This window comes from Podarcis muralis, chromosome 1, assembly GCF_964188315.1.
Source record: "Podarcis muralis chromosome 1, rPodMur119.hap1.1, whole genome shotgun sequence".
Lineage (NCBI taxonomy): Eukaryota > Metazoa > Chordata > Lepidosauria > Squamata > Lacertidae > Podarcis > Podarcis muralis.
In genome coordinates this window covers 71,572,638-71,594,397 of record NC_135655.1, presented here as the reverse complement: position 1 = coordinate 71,594,397, position 21,760 = coordinate 71,572,638, and the positions used below count along the sequence as shown (strand labels likewise).

The 21,760-nt window shown below is 41.4% G+C and overlaps 2 protein-coding genes and 1 long non-coding RNA gene across 11 annotated transcripts in view; 2 read left to right on the top strand and 1 right to left on the bottom strand.

The window, feature by feature from the left end:
* Positions 1-13,167, top strand: part of USH1C (USH1 protein network component harmonin) — a 48,506-nt gene extending 35,339 nt beyond the window's left edge. For 3 of the 4 annotated variants that reach the window (XM_077931045.1, XM_028732702.2, XM_028732693.2), the window contains 6 exons: positions 5,330-5,371; positions 6,177-6,230; positions 6,581-6,680; positions 8,336-8,445; positions 9,713-9,768; positions 12,502-13,167. In XM_077931045.1, the coding sequence (XP_077787171.1) occupies positions 5,330-5,371; positions 6,177-6,230; positions 6,581-6,680; positions 8,336-8,445; positions 9,713-9,768; positions 12,502-12,514 (375 nt within the window). In that variant the 3' untranslated portion in view covers positions 12,515-13,167. Of the gene's footprint in view, positions 1-5,329; positions 5,372-6,176; positions 6,231-6,580; positions 6,681-8,335; positions 8,446-9,712; positions 9,769-10,057; positions 10,382-12,501 lie in introns of those variants that run through there. The other variant, XM_077931034.1, reaches the window with a different exon arrangement.
* LOC144328351 (uncharacterized) overlaps positions 1-15,559 on the bottom strand; it is a 43,541-nt gene extending 27,982 nt beyond the window's left edge. Inside the window, exon 1 of one of the 2 annotated variants that reach the window (XR_013393534.1) lies at positions 15,491-15,559. This is a non-coding gene — a long non-coding RNA (uncharacterized LOC144328351). The remainder of the gene's footprint in view (positions 1-15,490) is intronic. The other variant, XR_013393535.1, reaches the window with a different exon arrangement.
* Positions 15,560-19,917: 4,358 nt separating this feature from the next.
* The window catches only part of ABCC8 (ATP binding cassette subfamily C member 8), a 57,650-nt gene continuing 55,807 nt past the window's right edge, over positions 19,918-21,760 (top strand). Inside the window, exon 1 of one of the 5 annotated variants that reach the window (XM_028732671.2) lies at positions 19,918-20,569. In XM_028732671.2, the coding sequence (XP_028588504.2) occupies positions 20,422-20,569 (148 nt within the window). In that variant the 5' untranslated portion in view covers positions 19,918-20,421. The remainder of the gene's footprint in view (positions 20,570-21,760) is intronic. The other 4 variants (XM_028732663.2, XM_028732653.2, XM_077930954.1 and 1 more) reach the window with 4 other exon arrangements.

Here is a 21,760-nt window from a genome sequence, read left to right as displayed (position 1 = left end):
TCTTATCATGCTTGTCCTCTCCCGCCCCCGCCCCCCCGCCCCAGTGTGGTCTTTTGCACATTTCTGGAAATCCTATTGTGCTTCATGGAGACATTTGTACAGCTTATATTAGTCAACTGAATGTGTGTTTTTCTGCTACATATTTGTGTAAGAAAAAGGGGGGCTGCTTGAGCAAATGTTCATAACATCTGAGAATCAAACATGAATGTGCTTCTGAGTAGCACATTAATGATCAACTACTAAATTTGCTAGGTTGGCAGGAGCTGGGACCAAGCAATGGGAGCTCACTCCATCGCGGAGATTCAAACCACCAACCTTCTGATTGGCAAGCCCTAGGCTCAGTGGTTTAGACCACAGCGCCACCCGTCAAAGTGCAAGTAGATAAACCAGCAGGAAGGTCAACGGCATTTCCATGTGCTTCTCTGGTTCGCCAGAAGTGGCTTAATCATGCTGGCCACATGACCTGGAAAGCTGTTTACAGACAAAACACCAGCTCCCTTGGCCAGTAAATCGATATGAGCACCACAACCCCAGTGTCGTCCACGACTGGACTTAACAGTCAGGGGTCCCTTTATCTTTACCTTTTTACTAAATTTGCTGTTGAGCTACTGATAGCTCACTATGCACTCTACTATCTGTTAACCACAATGGGGATCTCTAATGGTGCACCTTCTTTGCAGATTTCTGCTAAAGACCATCCTTGGTCCTCCCAAACTGCATGTTCTTTCTGTCTGCTTGTGATGCTTTGTTGCTTCAAAAGGCTTTCTCTGGTTTCTGGTTTTTGTACATGAAGGTTTTCATACCAGTTCTCCATCCAGGTGGAAATGCTAGTGTTCATGTTTTTAATAGTTTAGCTTGTTTCTGTTTCATAAGTTGATTTCAGTGTTTATAAATAAGATAAGAGTGCTTTAAATTGTATTGTAGGGATTAGTATGTGTTCACAAATATTTGCATGCTTGTTTCAATGAAGGAAGGAATGTATTAGTCATTGACCACTTTAATATATGGCACAAACCTATACACATATATGTAGTTGAACCACATTGAGTTCAGCAGGGTTTAATCTCAGGTAACTGTACAGTATTGCTGTTTTAATTAATACAAATGGGTTGAGGAAACCCATAAAGGGCTAAGAATATTTAAAATGAGAAAGTTATCTAACAATTCTCATTATAATTTTTTTATCCTGTTTTAAAGTAAGACAGCTCCTTGAAGGGTCAAAATATCTGAAGGTTGTCACTCTTGCTTCAAAAGAAGTACATATTTTGTCACCTACATGTTATTCTTCTTTCTGTCATAAACCAATTTGTTTTTCAAATGATTATTGGTTGTGTGTGTCAAAACCATAAGTCATCATACCCCACATGAAACCTGTTGTCATTTAGGTTGCACGAAATACAAGTCACCTCAGCAAAATGTCGTCTGCATCAGGCAGCCCATTGGTATGTCATATATATATATTTAGTAAATAAAGAAAATGTGATAGCCTTCCAACATAATACCATAAGACTTTCAGATCTCAGAAGAAACGAATTGTATTATTTATGAAATGCCTAGTTTTATGGTCCTAGTTATCAGTGGAAAAGCAAGCATTCTAAATGAAATATCCAAATGGCCCTGAGTCTAGTATTGCTTGGTGCTTAAATTGTTGTTCAAACTATAAAGTTCCCCACCCATGCCCATCGCCACCCCACCCCTATAGTGCATTGGTTGGTATTGTGGGTGGTGTGGGTTACCTTCGTATGAGTTTCATGGGACTTGATAGAAGTTGATGAAGTATCTGAATTACATTTAGAATGCGTGAAACACACAGGTGTTTTCTGTAATATTCTTAAATTGCACCTCCATAGCAATTTTCTCCAAGCCCTCCTGCCCTGCGTCGCCCAGCTGTACCTATAGTCTCCAAACCTGTCATGCTGCATCCTGACCACAATATCATGGTCAGACCAGCAATCAAATCAGAAGCCCTGGTAAGATTAATCCTATATAATTTGCATGCTGCAAGTGTGTTGGGTATTGCATGTCAAGTGATCTGCTCACGATTGGTGCCCACCTTTCCTTCTGAGTTCTAATTCAGAATGCAAACTGAACTTGTCAGATATATTGTGATGTGTGACAGATCTTAAGCTCTTAACATGGATGGCATTCCTAGGGTTTCTTACAAGACCCTGGCCCCTGGAGGTCAAATAGATCAGCCACTCAGCTACTGCCCTGAATCTAGCTTTCCATTAATAGTCTTCACAATACCTACCTGCTGTCAATCCCTAGTGAGTTAAGAGACCATAGGACTCTTCTCCTGTACACTTAACTGAGTATATCCACACAGGATATGTGGGATGAGAGATACTGACCTTTATAATCCAGCCAGGCCAGAACACAGTTAAAACAGTAAACATATTTATCTATAAAAAGCAATACCCAGAAGTAATTGTAATTTTTTATAGGGTACTAAAATAAGTTCTAGTATCTTAACCTAACACAGCTGAGTCGTCTCCTTAAGTTATCCTAACTATTTAACTATCCCTTCATTGCCTCTCATTTCCACATCTTATTCCCTTGCTCTTGCTGATGTATTTGTAGGATAACTAATTGCACACTTGGCAATTTGTTTCTATCTTTTTTTCAGCCTCAAGAGATGTTTAAAAGGATGGTGGTTTACAATTCGTCATTTAAAAATAACAAAAAACAAGTAAAATAACATTTTCTTTGTTTGTGTGGCATTTTGGTGTTTCAGTTGTGCTTTGATACTAGCATTCTCCCTCTCTTTATCCCCCCCCCCCGCCGCCTCTGTTGTCATTTGGAATAAGGACACAGTATAGCTTTCTAAAATAATAATGGATTAAGATTATTATCTTAGTCAAGCTTTATACTCTCTTGATGAATGCATCCAACTCCTGCTAGCATATTAAGAAACTAGGGGTCATACATAATGTTTATCATGTAAAAAAGCTAAAGGTACCCCTGCCCGTACGGGCCAGTCTTGCCAGACTCTAGGGTTGTGCGCCCATCTCACTCAAGAGGCCAGGGGCCAGCGCTGTCCGGAGACACTTCCGGGTCACGTGGCCAGCATGACATCGCTGCTCTGGCGAGCCAGAGCCGCACACGGAAACGCCGTTTACCTTCCCGCTAGTAAGCGGTCCCTATTTATCTACTTGCACTCGGAGGTGCTTTCGAACTGCTAGGTTGGCAGGCGCTGGGACCGAGCAACGGGAGCGCACCCCGCCGCGGGGATTCGAACCGCCGACCTTTTGATCGGCAAGCCCTAGGCGCTGAGGCTTTTACCCACAGCGCCACCCGCGTCCCCATGTTTATCATGTAGTTTGTTCCCAAGTGAAAGCTGCTTCTATCACAAATCACCACTCTGGGGAGCACTATGCGTTAAGACCATGGTGTGGCATCCAACCCTTTGCCCCCTTCTGTAGTTCTGATCAGAGCCCCTGCACCTGCAATTTGCGTTGGGAGAAAAAGCTCCAATTTAAACAAATGGAAGCTCCATGCCCTGATGCAGATTGCGGGTGAAGAGAGGCCCAGTCCAGGTGGGGATTAGAGCTGCAGGATAAACCTTAATGGCCCCCAAACCCTACACCAAAGTACCAGTCTGGACTGGGGATCCCTACAGTGGTAATTAGTGAAAGAAAAAAGTTTGCACTAAAGTTTGTACATGAAAAACACCTTGTGTAGTTTGGTTCTAATTACAAGCACTAAAAATACTGACGATATTTTAAGACATCAATGGGAGCTTTATTTGTCCTGATTTGGCAAAGGGTTAAAGCACCTCTTCCCCCACTCCACAGTCCTGACCTTGCTTTTCCCCACCCTACCCATGCTGATTATTTGTTTTGGTTTATTAAAACAAACAAACTCACAGGGCCAAATGATGTGGTTTTAAAATATGAGAATAAAGTTGTTGCCTTCCTACTTGGAACCAGTCTGCTAATGTTCTCTCCTTTCACCATGAAGCAGAAGTACAGTACCAGATCTGCAATTTAAATTTTAATGTAGCAATGCCCAGTGGTTGTGCACCTGTTAGTAGTACACAATGAAAAGAGTTTGGTGACACTTTTCCCAGAAACACTAAATGCATTTCACAGTGTTTATTCTGGAGTGGTAATGATTTGTTTATTGGATCCAGCTTGTGTTTGTTTAAAGGTATTGTATTTACTCTTTCTTAAAACATATTTTCCCAGGAAAGTATTCTTCAGGGACAACATCTGTTTGTTATGAAACTGACACTGAGGTTAAGGAAGATGAAGTGATTTGCTTTAAATCACACCATGAATCAGTGGTTCCACTCAAATTACAACTCCCAGTTCTAAGACATTTGTTCAGAATATTTCTTTCTAATATATAAAGACTGCCCAGATCACTTTCATTTTTATAAACCATATTATGTCAGAGTTGTACTATTTGCAAGTAAAGTGCTTTGTGAACACAGCTATTCCCTAAACAACAAATCTAGAATCTGTGAAACCTGAAACCTGAAATCTAAAACTGGCCCAAATGAGTTAATAAAGGGAGCGGGGTCAACAATGAGAAAGTTTGACATGCCTAAAACTACACTGAAATTAATAAAACAGGACTATCCCAATGTGTTTACCATCCTATTTATCATGCTTATCATCTAACTAGGATGAGTTAATCACTGGTATATGTGCTTGATTTTAACACATGTAAGCATGTCCATTGTGGATCAGTGTTAGATGTGTGTGAAACGGGCACATGGATTCTAGTCAGGGTTAGACCAGAAGACAACCAAAGCCATACAGTTTCACCACCACCCCTGTTGTTTAAGAGGAGCAGTCCTGATGTGCAGTAAAATGAGCTGGATTTGCTTTAGACAGGCAGTTAAAAAGTTATGCATGCACTGAAGAGATGAGTGTGGATGCATGTTCAATTAAATAAAAACTTTTAAGAAATGTTTTCTTCTTTATTTTGTTTTTCTGCTTTGTAGCAGCCAACTTGCCAGTTCCATCTTAGCTTTACTCCTTCCGTATATTGCTGAACCTCTGCCGAGAGCCTGCAACTCTCCCTTAATTATGCTAGTGGAGTTCAGCAAAATACATCATCTGCATGTAGCCTTTACTATCCATAGACAAAAGTAACTTGTCAATAGCTAAGTCTAAGGAAACTTCTCTGGAACAATTTTATTTGACTATTACATCCTAAACAGTTGGAATCTCTCTGTATGTCTTCTGACTGTCAGGAGGAACGTTAACAAACTGTCTAATATGTCATCATCTCATTTCTTTTCTGGCTTTGCTCATCTAGGAGCACCCCCTCCCATTTATTGTTTGCTATGCATGTATTTGATTACCAGTTTTATTTGCAGGGCTTCCAGAAGTATGTGGAAAACTTTGATCCCTACACAATGGTAAGGAGACGTTTACAGGTATAGGCCATTTGTTATCGCTTATGCTTTGCGCTGCCTTTTGACACAGGTGGCATTTTTAGCTTTCTGAACTAAGGCAGAAACTAATGCAGAGACCTGCAAAGGGCATGTTCTGCATAGATTACATCTAGAAGTGCCTACATTCTGTTTTAAGATGCATGCTTCGCATTATGTAATTTGTCTTTCGCATTTGAAAAAGTTGTTGTTGTTGTTTAGTCATTTAGTCATGTCCGACTCTTCATGACCCCATGGACCAGAGCACACCACTGCCTCCCGCAGTTTGGTCAAACTCATGCTGGTAGCTTCGAGAACACTGTCCAACCATCTCATCCTCTGTCATCCCCTTCTCCTTGTGCCCTCAGTCTTTCCCAACATCAGGGTCTTTTCCAGGGAGTCTTCTATTCTCATGAGGTGGCCAAAGTATTGGAGCCTCAGCTTCACGATTTGTCCTTCCAGTGAGCACTCAGGGCTGATTTCCTTAAGAACGGATAGGTTTGATCTTCTTGCATTCCATTGGACTCTCAAGAGTTTCCTCCAGCACCATATTTCAAAAGCATCAATTCTTCGGCAATCAGCCTTCTTTATGGTCCAGCTCTCACTTCCATACATCACTACTGGGGAAACCATAGCTTTAACTATACGGACCTTTGTCAGCAAGGTGATGTCTCTGCTTTTTAAGATGCTGTCTAGGCATCTTAATGACAAGATGCTTGTCATTGCTTTTCTCTCAAGAAGCAGGCATCTTTTAATTTTGATGACTAACTCGTGTTTCTTGATTTTCTGCTAGTTTTCACCTGATCAGATTATGGGGAAAGATGTGCGACTTCTGCGCATAAAGAAGGTAATGTTTGTGATGGAAGAATGATAACTGGTAAAGCTTTAGGAGGCAGTTTCTTTTTTGGGATATGCAATGTGGCACCAGTGCTCGTTTTAAAATGAAACTTGCTGGTGATGAAGTTCAACAGTCACTCTCTCACACTGAATGACCCAAAATTTCTTCTCCCAACACCAGATGTTATTGAAGGATTTGGCCCATGCCCAAAAACCACTTCCATCAGTGCTATTGATTTGTTTATTTATTTAAGTAGATACCTGGCTTTACTTCTGAAAACTCTTAAAGGCTGGACAATATGTTCCTTTTCACAAAGGTGCTTTTCTTTCATCTTTTCTGAATTACGTTTTTCTTAACAGGAAGGATCATTAGATCTTGCAGTAGAAGGAGGCATCAATTCACCAATTGGAAAAATAGTGGTTTCTGCTATTTATGAAGGTGGTGCTGCAGACAAGCATGGTGGGTAGCTTTGATCGAGAACAATAGAAAAGATGAAATCATGTCACTCATTTGATTAAACAGTTACGTTGACATTTTTTTGCAGTCTTTCAAACCTTACAAAGCTCATTTTAAAGCACTGGAATTCTTGAGGCAGATATCTATTATTTACTTGTTGGAAATGTATAAGTACTTTGTTAATAATTGTGGTTTGTATTCAGTAGCATTCCTCTGCTGAAGGAACTGAGGCTTTCTCTTTTTACAGTGGGGAGGAAAGCTATTTTTACAAATTTTCCTCTCCTTCTGCAACCTTCTCCCCATGCCACAACCTATACTGTTCCAGAGGGTTCGCCAACTCTCTGAAGATGATTCGTAGGGCTTTAACAGAGAGGAGGGAATTGGCAAAAATTATATCCCTTCTCATCAGGAGTGTAGTGTGGGGGCTGAAACCGGGGTGATTGCCCTGGGTGCACTTTGGGTGGGGGGCACACTGCTCACACCACCCTCCCCAAGTCAGCTGTCAGGGAACTGCCATCGGAGCCAGAGGGAGAGGGAGGGCTCCAGAGGGATTCCGAAGAGCGTCCAGGGAGGGAGAGAAGCAGCACATCTTCTGGGGAAGGAAATCAGCGTAACACCAGTGGAGAAGGGGGGCAGATGGGGGAATCGGCGAGGTGGCTCCAAGACTCCTCGCCGGGAACCAGTGGGGAGAGCACGGGTCCTCCGATGCCCACACCCTCCCTGCGCAGAAGGCTTCCGCGCAGAGAAAGTAGGCAGAGACTAGGCGTCAAAGAGCTTCTTTGCTGGAAGAAGTTCAAGAAACACCCACTAATGGCGCCTGCCAGCGATTGAGACAGCCACGGGCGCGTGGCTGTCCAGACAGAAAGGGTTCATTCAGGCAACCAGCCAAGGGTGGCATTGATTTACACACAAGCAACCCCTAGAACCATTACATCAGCCCTGTGCGAATTTGGCTAAAGGTGCGTTGGTGGTCTCTGCCGGGAATTTGCGGGGCAAAGCATCTTTGCCCCGCATATCCCTTACACAAGGTAAGACAGCTGGTAGTGGATAGGTGGAGGATAGTGGGCTGTGTTGGCCTGGCTGGATGGGGGGACATTGTTTGTGTGACATGCACACGCAACGCTCACCCACCCAATGTTGGGCGCAACTCGGCACCGCTGCTTCGGATTCAGCGCACAGAGCAAATCAAGCCTTAAGTTTTCAGCTTAAAAGCTCCCTAGCCTATTGTTCTCCTACCCCCCCAAGATGACATGGCATCCAGCCAGGTAATGGGAGGGGAACCTTACTACTCCTGGAAAGGTATCACCAGCTACTTGCTTACATAGCAACATGGCCAACTCTTTAGCCATGCCGATAGAATGCTTACAGGCCAAGCTAGGGCCATTAACTTAGCAAACTGGTTTAAACAATTTAGCAGTTCCTTCTAGTGTACACTAGAATCTTATAGATACTTAATCACAGACTTGGTTGGGATCCACAGGCATCAGCCCCCTGATCCTGTAACATTATTTTGGTATGGTATGGCATAGTTTCCCCTACCCAAAATTGCTGCCTTCATTAAATTCTCTAGTTTGATCTTCCACATTGCTGAGTAGTAAATGCTTCTGTAATTAAGCCAGAAATGTTCTTGTTCATTTGCTTTGTATTTTCTTTTTCAGGAGGCATTGTGAAAGGGGATGAAATCATGGCTGTGAATGGCAAGATATTGTTGGATGTTAAACTGGATGAAGCTCAGGCGACTCTTGCAAAAGCCTGGAACATGGGTGGGGTAAGTTAGCCTGCATTTCCTGATCTACATTTTACATATCAGGTATTCATGTTTCCTGCTCTCCTTATGAAAAGCAGTAGATAATTTTCAAAAGTATTGGTAAACATAAAGTTAAAAACAACATATGTGCCCTATCATGAAATAGAAGTGAGAAGGTCTAGGGATCCCACACTGGAAAATGTATTATAAACTTAAACAATTGTGTTATACAATACATTGTGATACACAACTTCATTACTGAATACGGATGCTATTAGCACATTGAGAGTTAGGGAAGGAGTTGTGTCTTGTGGGTCTTCAACCATCCTGACACACACACACACACCCTGAATGCCCCATTTCCACACATGCATGTTGCTAGCAGAACACCACCAATGGGTGGCTGTTGGGTACTTAGGAATACTTACTGTGTTTTAATTTGCTGGAAGGCATCCAGAGTGGCTGGGGCAACCTAGTCAGATGGAAGGCATATAAATAATAAATTAGCAGTGGCAGTAGTAGTAGTAGTAGTAGTAGTAGTAGTAGTTGTATTGGTTATCTTTGGCCATGGAGCTTTCCACAGGTGTACGGGGGCCCTGGTGGCATAAGTGCTGCCCACCAATTAGGCCCCCCTCTCTGCTGGCAGAGCAGCACTTATTCTGCATCCAGTGGTCTTTTGACCAGCTGTTTCTACACCATCCAGTGTGCAAAAACAAGCAGTAAGAAAATACTGGACAAAGAGTAATATCATTTCATTTTAAAATGTTTGGTTTAAAGTACAGCTTGATCATGATGTGGTTTAAAGTACAGCTTGATCATGATGTGTATATATCACATACATATGCATATATAATATATGTGTGTGAATATATATATATTAGAGCAGCAATCTTCCTAATATTTTCTTAGAGGAAAATCCTACTGTTGGAACTGCACAAACATTTGGTACAGACCTAGTACAATAAACATAGAATAATAGCCATACATAAATACTGACATTAGGTCAATACTGACATTAGATAGGTTTCTGAGAGCAATTTTAAAAAATGGATAGGCACATAAAGTTTATGTTCATCTGGCAAGATTTTTGATTGATATTGGGTGGGTTAGAAGCCTGAATATTAGATCTGGCTTGTGGCTCTATGTTACTTGCTTCCTTTATGTTAACAGGCATGAAGCTTAGGTGTCAAAAAATGCAGATAATGAAAGAGTATTAACTGCATTTGACTTTATCCTGATTAGCCACTGGTAATTTAGATTTAATATTTATGAAACTTTTCTTTTGCAGGATTGGATTGATTTGGTCATTGCTGTGTCTCCTCCCAAGGAATATGATGATGAAATGTAAGGTTTCACTTCTATAGTCCTATATTAGTTCACAGAAATAAACTAGACATCTCTCTTATTTGACTTCAGCTAGAGTCCTTAGATGTAGGCTCAAACGTTAGTGACCACATTTTAAGAAGAATGTCAACAGAATGAAGGGATGTCAACAAAAACAGATTAAATGCTAAGCAATTTAGAACCTAGGGAAATGTTTTAAAAATAGGCCTAGGGTAAAGAATTGTCAGGAGGACGTGGAAGCTGTTGCTGCCTTCATTGCTGCTTACATTCTCTTTCTTGGCCTGACCAGATGAAGGAACAATTATGCTGGAAGTGATGCAACAGGACAGCAGCAACACTGAAAGACCCACCTCCCGCTCCTAGCATCTGCGTAAAAGGCAGGATGCAGCAGCAGTGGAGAGAGGGGGAGAGGAAGGGAGAATGGGGCTGGATTCTAGACACATCAAGAAGTGTTTCAGTTAAATGCCTTGCAAACTTTGTATGAGAAATTGGGTTAGCAAAAATGGAGCTCCACAGCGCCATCTGGTGTCACAGTGTTAGAATGCATATGCAACACATATAAAGCATATTTTCTTTGCCAATGTAGCCGAGTCCTGGGTGGATATTGATTGATTTTCACCAGGGGTGGCAGAAGAGAAATGGCCTAAAACCCATGAAATCATCCTAATTTTTTCGTCATTCAACAAATCATCTACCATGTATTATTAAACATCCTTAATGAAACCTGGATATTTTATAATACTTAACTGCTCTAATGGCAGCCTGAAATTATCAGCCTAATTCCAATGCATATGGAAATTTGTTTCTGCCTCCAATGCATATCTCTAGCTTAATGAGAAACCATCTGCACAAATGGGGGAATCAATAAAACAGCAGAAGTAGAAGAATAACAGCAGCAGCAGAGACTATTCAAACAGCCGGAAGTTAAGCAATAAAAAGGCTTTCTAAATAATAAAAAAGTGTTAACCACCTGCCCAGACTTAGAAGGAAAGGAATTTGTTGGATTTCAGTAGAAAGGGCATTCCACAACTGTGGTACCACCACTGACCAAGCCCTGTCCATAGTATTCACAACCCAAAAAATACAGCCTACAAAACAAGCTGTAAAGCTTGGGTAGTTTCAAAATAGCTGGTGTTAGTAGTTATTGAGTAGAGACATAGAGGAGTGCAAGCAAGCAGAGGAGTAACTTCCATACTTACTGTGTGTTTTCATATCCTATATATTTAGCCCTATTCCTTCGTCATCTGTCATCCCCAACATAAACAGAAAGGTTTTTGAAGGCAGTGCTGCAGTGTACAGACAAGGGTTTCTTCTGCAGCTGTAACCACTGCAGTGTTCCCTCATGGTGAATAGCAAAGCTGGGTGCACATATTATGTTTTTGTGCAAATGTGTACATTGCAATGCATGTGCCTGCCTATACTTTGCATGCCGCTTAAAAGCTTTGCAGAATGTTCTTTGGAATCGGTATTTCTCATTTTCTTCAATTAGTGCTAAAACTGTGGACCCTGTAGCAAGAATATTCATGTATCATGTACTTCCAATTTGGTAGTATATAATGCCCTTTTCTCTAACTGCTTCCAATGTGATGTGTTTGGCAAAAAATTGGTAGAGACTAAAAAAAAATCATTTTTCTTCAGTTCTTTTTCACTCTGTATTAGCTAAGTAACTAATAGCTCCCTCAAAAAATAAATGCATTCAGAACTTTACAAGATTGGATCCAACCAACTCTGTCAGACAAAAACATCAACTTCCACTGCTTGTACAATTAGCAAAATCTTAAAGAATAACACTTCTGTTTTCAGAATTTACAGGGATGTGTGCAGTACACAACTACTTGTTCTTTAATTCCTATTAACATCAAATTGAATATTTAAACTTATAATCAGGCTTGCCAAAGGAACACATGTTTTTGTTCATTCTTGGTGTAGACACTTTGCTTTTTTTATTACAGAGTAACTTAGAATCTTCTGATGTCATTAAAATTCAATGGAGCTTGCATCCAAGTGAATGTGCACATTGGAATGCACTGTGTTTCTAAAAAAGCATATAGGAAATCTGTGGCCCTCCAGATATTGTTGAACTACACCTCCCATAATCTCTCACTATTGGCCATGGTGTTTGGGGCTGATGAGAGTTGGAGTCCAGCAATATCTGGAGGGCCCAGTTTTCCCATACCTGGTCTAAGTAAAGCTTCTCGGTTCCAATCCTAAAGTTGCTTATAAATGAAGGAGATTTTTACCCTTTACAAGTCATGGAGAGAAATTGCAAGGGAGTCATGCTTCCTCTTTTTGAGCTTTTGGGGCAATGTTCTGTGGGGAACTCACACTACAACACTCCACTAACAACTCAGCTACAACCTGATGTATGAGCTACAGATGCAGAAACAGTACATGCATCTCTTCACAGGGAAGCACAAAAAGAAAAAGTGTGACTCGTTCCACATTCCTGTCCACCATCACACACACACACACACACACACACACACACACGTTTCCTAACCTTTCCTAAGCCTCCTGGAAAAATAGAGGCTATGCTTGCCATCAGTAAGTGTTTTAGGCTTCTTCATTTGTCATGTTGATGTGCATGAGCCTTTTGTGATCATGCTCTGAAGGGTTAAGCACTGTAAACGCTAATTTTATCTCATTTTATCATATGATTCGGTTTTGCTTACTCAAGTTGTATCCCACCTTGATAGAGATGGACATTAACCATTTTTTCCTCCCCTATTACAGGACATTTTTTTAAGATGGGAGAAACAAAACATAAGCATTCTGAAGAAATCTACCAATGTATAGGTATCAAGTTACTTTTGTCAAATCAGACTTCTATCAGTCAAGAAGTGTGAATAAGATGAACATGAGATTCTGCAAATCATTCACGGCCTTGTGTTTGAACTCTCAGAGCAGCATGTCATTTTATTTCCTCTCATAAGCCATGGTTTGTGGTTGCTTATAACTGCCAACAGCTTAATAATTCATTGGAGATGATAAAAAGAGCCAGGAGCCAATTCTGAAACTGTCCTAAGTACACTACAGGTGAAATTGTTTAGGAGAGTTCGATCCTTTCTCAAAGGAAGATACAGCACAATCCTATACATGAGTAATTTTCTCACATGCTAATACTTAAATCACAGAAGATAGGGGGAATTCAGTGAGGATACTGATGAAATAAATGACTCAATGCTTAATGCATTTCTGAATTGCTATTTTGAATCTTTACAGATACAGCATTTACATTTTCTTAATTACTCTATATTCAAAAAATGATTTTTGTTTTTATGTTTCACATCTGCTGTTGCTGTTGTTCCAGTGTGCCAAGATATACAAATATACAGCATAATTTCTAAACTGCCTTTTAATGCAATAGTGTATTTTGAAAATAAAATGGTAATTCCCAGACACTGAGTTACTGTGTCTTTTAACAGGATTCTGATAACTTGTGGTTGTTGGTAAATCTGCCAAATTCTTGGCTTGTTTCAAAATAATAAAAACACACTTTGAGGAGGTACAGTACAAGCATTTACTCCCACTCCAGGTGTGTTGGGAGATAGGGATCCATAACTTGGTAGTATAGCATATGCCCTGAATGTAGAAGCCTTAGCTTCCGTTCCAAGCATAGGATCCAACTCCTAGGGGCCTTGGGAGCTTCGGCCCCCACGATAAAATATTTGAGGGGGCAGGCCCCCGCAAAGTTGATGGGCATTTCCATTCGAATGGGGTGTATGCACTGCATCATGTGATTATGTGGGGCGGGGCTTACCTGGGTCCCCACAATATTTTATTCAGGTTGGCATCCCTGGTTCCAAGCATCTCTACTAAGAAGGATCTCAGATAACATTTTTTACTTACTTATCTATCTATCTATCTATCTATCTATCTATCTATCTATCTATCATGTATATGGCAAGATGGCTTCTAAGTGGTTTACAAGTATAAAATCAATACATAATTAAAATTCACAATAAGTTCTGTTGGGGCATGGCTAGGAAAGATGTCTGCCAGAGCCTCTACATGTGGACAGGCCTGTGTTAGAGATGATCTAGTCTAGAAGCACCAATTGTCTGACTCACTAAAATACTTGTTGTACTTTTAACTCCTAGATTGTGGGGTCCTTTTAGCATGAAAAGCAAGTTCCCTATTACAGCAAATACAAGATGAGAGAACTATTTTTGTCTGGAGAAAACGTCTCTCACTTACTTGCCATTTGTCCTTTGTTAAGATTATCCAGTTTTAAGGGGAGCCGAGAGTGAAAGAGAGCCTTTCCAGATCAATCTTAGTCCCATCATTGGTAAATATTTAATGTATCAAACCATTCATGTGCTGTGAAATTCAATTATTCCCACAGTGCAGCATTACAGTATGAGAAGTAATGGTGATTAAGGGAGATACAGGCTGCAATGTATAAATTCTAGTGGGAAATAATATCTTATGAAAGAATTTATCTAGCTTTGGGGGGTTATGCAGCAGTCTTCCATTAGCCTGTGAGTAGAAGAGGTTTTCCAGTAGCAAAATGGGACTTCTGGCTTCCAAGTGCTGCATTTATCCCCAAAATACAATGAGAAGCCATATGGCATCTTTCTAAAATGCTCAGTCATCTTCCCCACAAAGTGTGCAAACATGTCCTGAAAAGAAAGATGTTAACATTTGCTTGGCTTCAATCTTCTTTTCCCCACTTCTACTCTTTCCTCTTTTCCTCTACTGTTTCCCATTCTGGGGATCACTGACCTCTTCATCCTCCCCTAACTTTAATAGGTTCTTGTTTACTTACGGCTTAACAGGAAATTTAAATGGGAAAGAAGAGCTTTTTCCCATGTAAACATACTGTACAACGAACAATCTGGCAATTATATTGACATGACATTTAATATGACAAGAAGAAAACAAAAGTTGTTTTTTAAAAAAGACATCCTGCCACCATTTTGAAGGTCCTTTTTAAAACTTTCTATTTGATTCCCTCACTTTTTTAAAAAAGCAAAAATAGTATGTTCTACTACCACAAATTGAAAATTTTAAGCAGAGGAACTATAAAGAACAACTTGTTTAAAAAAAACCAACCCATCACAATACAAAGATTTTCATATTTAAAATAAGTAGGATTCTTCAACTGTCAATTAGTACAGAGACATTTCCCCAGGAATAAAGCACATGATCAACTAGGGCCAAACAGAGAATGAATTGTGTAACTGGAATGTGAGATTAGCAGATACTCATTGCTTAAGAAAACTTCATTTCAGTGCAATGACTTTTAAGATAATTATGCCACCAATTTTACACAGATGTATGTGCTGGCTAACATGACTTTTGAAAGAGCAGAAAAGGCAAAGAGGAACTCTAGGACCCATCTTTCCAAAAGGTCCAACTATTTGCTATTTTCCCTTCCCTTAGAGGGTGATAAGGGAACAAATTATACCTTTCAGATTATCCTCTGAAGACCTGCAGCAGGCAAAAGTCACTTCAGGCTAACAACCAGCTCTTCAGAGACCAAACCAAAGAGACACCAGCTTTAAAGTCCATGTTTTTTGTTTAGGGACCAAGTGAGAGTAAAACTTCCATATGTTTATAAAGTTAGTCACTATCAGTGCACAATCTTATGGAAGTGGATCACAGTCAGAACTGCATTTGAGGAAATAAGTGGTATTCTGCCTCATATTTGTTTGGATCTGAAATCAACAGGGATTAATATTGGCAGCCATACATATTTAGGGGACTGTACAAGACTTACATGAGTTCTGTACTTCTCCCTTCCATAACCTGGCTCAGAAGCAGAGATACAAATGTTCTAAGCAACAACAAAATGCTTAGTTCTACTAGGAATGCTTCTGGCTCACATGTCAGAGAGTAATCATTCCATGTGTTGCTTTCCATCTGGACACAGTGTGATTGAGTTTGTTCACACCTCCTAATAATGACAGCGTAGATGAGAAGCAGAACAGAGACAGTATGAAAGCAAAACTTGTTCAGCAATAGATATGGCCTCTTTTCATATATATGCTTCTAAACATGGTTCTGCAGTAAATTTCCACTAACCCTTGTGTCATCACATTGTTATCAGAAATCCAGCTCTTTAATAAGTGCAGTGCCTTGTTAATTTTCTAAACAAAACAGCTCCGTTCTATCCTTGGAGTTACACCCGAGCTCTGGAACTGATTAAGAACATTACACAGATGGGCTTTTTTGTTTCAGGCACAGCTAAACAAGCAACCTTGGGTGTCACCATCTGAATCCAGATCAAGGCAATTACTCTGACCTGATGGAAGTTAGAAAGAAGACTACATTTGGGAGGGTTTTGGTACAAATGGGAAGCCTCTATTAGTTATCTATAACACATGTGAAGAATCTGAATAATGAACAAATGAGAAGTGTTTCATGTGTGCTCCCATTTCTTATTTACACCACTTAAATGTCATTTTTAAAAAGCACTCGATGCATCTTACAATAGAATTCAATTTCAATTACATTAAAACATAGAAAAATGCATTTACCGGTAAATAGGAGTGAACTGAGTGAGGATGAAATTTATGAACATTTTCATCAGCCACAAAAGGCACTCCTATTACAGTGATTTTTCAGGAGCTGTTGTATGAAAGGGAATAGTAAGAAGCAATACTCTGGTCTTCACTTGATGTCAAAATGACATCAAGTGAAGTGTTATTTTGGATTATCATTTATTTGCCATAGGCAATAATCTTTTATTACTACTATAGCGTTTGAAAGAAATACAAAAGCTACTTCAAAATTAAGTGAATACTAGGCACATTCTTGTTAGCGCTGAACAAATGGCTACTTTCTGTGGATAAATATTCAAGTGATACATATTTTTACATGTGGCACTCAAAATTAGTACATTTGCCCTAGTCCTAGAGGTGTGGGCTGTCAATCACATAGCTGTTCATTAAAATTGCTTGGAAAGCACCATCTTATTTGAAAACTGCACATATTTAATCTCTTGTTGCTATACTATGTTAACACATATCCAAGTTCTTTGCATCATGGACCTACTTGATACCACAGTTTCATGAAGATGTACAGTATTCTTACAACAGTTCTGTGCTTCATTTGCTTTCTGTGGAGTTTTCCTGGAAGCCAAATCTCCCTTAAAAATGACTGTGATGTGAATTTAAAGGCTATGTTTGCACAACATCAGTTAAACTGGCGATGTTATACCTGACAGGGGAGAACACAGCCACCCAATTCTGTTGCCTGAGAAGAAAAATGTACTACCAGCAGATAGAGCTTACTGGGTTCAAAAGGATGGAACACAATTGCCCTTACTTAAAGCAAGAAAATTCTATGCATTACATGTTCCCATTCTTTGCCAAAATGAATGTCTCTTTCTGACCTGGATCCTGGGCTATCCATCCATTCACTGAAGGGACCCTGATCCAGGAGAAGCTTCTGTTGTTGGAAAGGGAGGGGCAATTTTTGCTAATGCTGAAAGATTTTTTCAATCTTCTGGAGACATTTTTGTGTGGCATAGGAGCCTGCAGGGGGCAGGAAGGATTACTAGAAATCACTCCCCCTCCCCACTAGCAAGAGTGTCCCCTGAGCAAATCCTACTCATGGGAATTTAGAATAGAGACGTCAGTCTTTAGCTAATCAGTGATCCCTGTTCTTCTCTAAAGAAATAATAATAATAATAATAATAATAATAATAATAATAATAATAATAATAATAATTTAAAAAAAAATTGTACCCTGCTCATCTGATTGGGTTGTCCCAGCCATTCTGGGCAGCTAAATTATGACTCAAGTGGGGGAGTAAGGGGGATAAGTCAGAGCTTGGCAGACACCAAGCTTGTGGAATAGATTCTGGTTTTTACCAGAATCCTGAAACCATAATATGGAATCCAGTGCAAAAGACATTTATGTACAGTGTTGTATTAATATGATCATTTGGTTAATACAAGAATTTATGCTTGCCAGATGGAATGACCTCCCCTCCCCCTGTGTGCTATTATGAAGATTCTACCAACCCCCAGAGCTGATCTGTGGGACATGGGGCATGCAGAAGAAACAGTGGGGGCAAGAAGCCCCATTGCTCCAGCAAGATTGTTGTGCTGGCTTTCACAAGTGCAACTCTTTAGTTGAAATTAGACCACAGAATTAAATAAACAGCAACCTGTTTTTACAACAACCAGAACTGAATGGAGCTCACAATCCTTCCACATTAAAAAATAAATAAATCTTCTCCTTGTTATCCCCACCCCCTTCAAAAACCCTTTCTTCATTTCTACACTATAATATGGGGGTAGAGAAAGTTACTTTGTTGCAACCATTGCTAAACAATTGGGAGTCAGGAATCTTTGCCAATTTGCTTCAAACCACCACTCGGAGATCTATGAGTTCTTCCTGTTCTGCCTTCTATCCACAACTGAATTAGGTTACTGACTGTACTAGGTATGGTATGAGTGATGTGAAGGGAATGAAATTGCTTATAAGGAGCTGACCTTTGTGCTGAATTTTTACAAGAAATGTGACCAGATGAATTTGCAGCACCCACAGCATTTGATCTGAACCCTCTAAAGTTGTTGATAGCTTTATTTGACTTTAATAGAACAGAATCAGATCCTCATATTTCATGCTCTTCGAAAGGTTCTTAAAAGTACAAAACCAATAAAGTCTGTGAGGTTTCTTATCTCTTCGTATTATTGAAAGTATAACTTATTTGGCAGCTAGCTCCTACAAACTCCAGTCTTGATAGTTGTCACAGCAGCTTGTTAACACTGTAGGAACAGAGTTGCAGAAAGAAGAGAAGACTATTCTCATAAATACTCCAGGACTATAAATAGCATGACATACTTAAGGGCTGTGGTTACTTCACGCCAAAACCTTTAAATTCTGCACCTGGGTAATAAGATTCTGCACCAAGAAAAAGTAAATCCTGCTCAGAATTTTGTGCCAAGGCAGCCGCTACTCCACTGAGCAAATGCAGCAGCTTTGGCAGCAGGGCAGAGTGAAACAGAACACACTGCCCCTGGCTGGTGCAGAACTGAGTAACTAGGTGGACCCAGCTCATCCACCACAAATTTCAGTGATGCAAGCCAGATAAGATTCTTCCAAACAATGGATTGTTGTGATCTTATTATGGCCTGATCAGGCATTTAGCAATAACAGCAACAGAGCAGAGGGCAGGCTAGCAGAGCAAGGGACAAGTGAGCCCTGTTAGTTTTTAGGGCCGGATTGACAGATCAGGATATAGATCTTTATTTCCCTCTTGCTCCTGATGTAGATCTTCACTCACTCCTTCTTCCCTAGCTGGGAGGGAAAGAGCGATCTTGTGATTGGCCTTTGGTACCCAAATGTCTTGGGTCGGCCCTGTGTATGTCATAATACTCCAACTCCAATACTCTGGGCCAGAGCTTTCTAAATTTTTCATGTTGTGACACGCTTTTAAGACATGCATCATTTCGTGACACAATAATTCAGTTTTACTAGCAAACCAGAGGTTAAACTAACCCCAGGAAGAGCACGACACACCTACACACTGCAGCAGACACAACAACGTGTCGCGACACACAGTTTGGAAAGCTGTGCTCTGGGCCCAATTCAAAGTGCTGGCTGAGAACTTCAATACCTCAAGGACTGCCTCTTTCCATATGAACCTGCCCTGAGATCATCTTCTGAAGCTCTTTGTGTGCCTTCTCCACAAGAGGTCTGGAGTGTGGCAACATGAGAACGGGCCTTTTCTGCAGTGGCCCCCCATTTGTGGAATGCTCTCCCCAGGGGGATTTGCCTGGCGCCTTCATTAGACACCTTTAGGCGCCAGGCAAAAACATTCCTTTTTCACCAGACCTTTGACGTCCAATGCCCTTTTAAAATGGGGGGAGGGGGTTGTTGGGCTGTTGTTTTTATTTTATGTATTTCGTGATTTTATATTGTGATTTTTATCCTGTGAACAGCCCTGAGACCTGCGGGTATAGGGCGGTGTACAACTTTAATAAATGGTAAAAATAAATAATTCAGCTGCTAGTTTTCATTATTGTTTTCTAGAGCAAGGGTAGCTTTTAGGTGTCCTCTGGCCAAGGGAATGATGGGGATCCTTAGACAATGGAGAGGGGGCAGAATTTGAAATGTTTGCAAACAGAAAGACGACGGGTTTTCCGTGTTCCCGCGCACCAGATGGCCTCAGGCTTGACACCGACTCTGAAAAGAAGCGGAGAGCGCGACTATTTGCCTCTCTGACAGATGAGCGGAGGAGGCGGCTCCTTTAAGTACCGAACTGCGGCTTCCTTTTTCTCTCAGCTGCTGCCGCTGCCGGGGAGCCAGAAGAAGCGCCTTCTCCGTCGCCGGAGCGCGCTCGGCATTTGCTTTCCCGCCGCTCCCGTCTTAGCCTTTTGTCCCAGCGGCACCATCTCTTCTCAGCCGCTCGACCTCGGCTAAACCGATAGAGGGGAATTCCCTGGCGCCTCGCTCCACCCGGGGCGCGCGCGCTCCAGAGCTGAGGGGGCGCATCTGGCCGCCTTCTCACGGCTCCTCCCGCGCGCGGGCTTTGTTGCCGCCGCGCGAGGGGGCCGGGCCGGCCGAGGCATAGCTCAGGTAGAGAGGCGGGAAAAGGACCCCGGGCCCGGCTCGCGTCTTCGCGCCTGTTCTGTTGTCGTGCATGTCCGCCTCCCCCTCGACGCTGCTCCCTGGCGACCTTCGGACACCACCACCATGTCCTTGGCTTTCTGTGGCAGCGAGAACAACTCGGCTGCCTACCAGGTGAACAATGGGGTGCTCAACAACGGCTGCTTCGTGGACGCGCTCAACGTGGTGCCTCACGTTTTCCTCCTGTTCATCACCTTCCCCATCCTCTTCATAGGTGAGTAAGGGACGCCTGGGGAAGCGGGGCCGCCGGGCGTACATTTCCCTCCCCCGTTCCCGGTCTGCGGCGCCCGAGCCTGTTCATTCGCAGGCATCCATCCGAGCAGACAGGCGAAGGAAGCAACGGCGTGTTTGCTGAGCGATGCTGACCTGCTTTCCCCAGCGGCAGCAGGGGCAGTATCCTTCCCTAGCTCGGACGCAAAGGCTTTAGAGAGCATCTTCCTAGGAAAAGCGCTGGCGGCAGCAGGAAATGCATGTCAGGCTCCTTCTGCCTTCGCCCCGCTCACTTATTTGGGGGCAGGTGTGAAGTGAAGCCCATCTTTTTGCAGACCTAGCTCAACTGCCTGGCGTCCTGAATAAGTCAGAACAGGGATCGTGTGTGCCTTGAAAAAGGGCTGAATGAAGTCAAGGATGGTTATGGAGAGGAGAGGATGCAAACATATTAGGGTTTAGTCAAACAGAGGGAAGAAGAAAGCACTGCTGCAGTGGACCTGCTTGTGTTTTTTAAAAAAATAGGTTCCCTAGTTTAAAACTAGATGTGCACTTTTTTTACTGGTCCAGCAGTAGTTTGTAGTGGCGATGCCTAACTTTAACTGGCATGCTACCAGTCATGCCCGTGAACCATTATTTGTTTATTCATTTATGCATTTGTATTTTATTTATTTATTCAATTTCTATACCAGCCTTCTTCCGAAGATCAATAGAACTCTAGTCTGAATCAGAGTTCGAGGTCATGAACACATAATGGCACAAATGCTGTTTTAAAAAACCAAATTAATTTTCTAGACTTCTTTTGCAAGAGGAATACTGAAAGAGCTGTGTAAGAGAAATGCACAAATTCAGCACAGTTGTTGATGTCCTTTGGCGATGTCTATTCACCTTAAAGCTAAAGGACTGGCTCATTGATCATTTCCAGTGTTTCCATATAATCAGTCTTTGACTTCAGGAAGTATATTGTCTGATCATGCAAAGCACTTCAGACAATATGAATTTTTTCCCATTCCGTGATGGTTCTGATTCTGCAAGTATCACATCCACCTGCTAGAAAGAGTGCTATAGCTCTTTCCTCTCACCACCATTTTCTAAACCTTTGTTTTTAAAAGAAATTTTAATATGTATAGATTGATTACTCATTTTGAGCATATGCACTTATTTGATGTACAACCCCAGGCTACCTTCCACTTTTTGT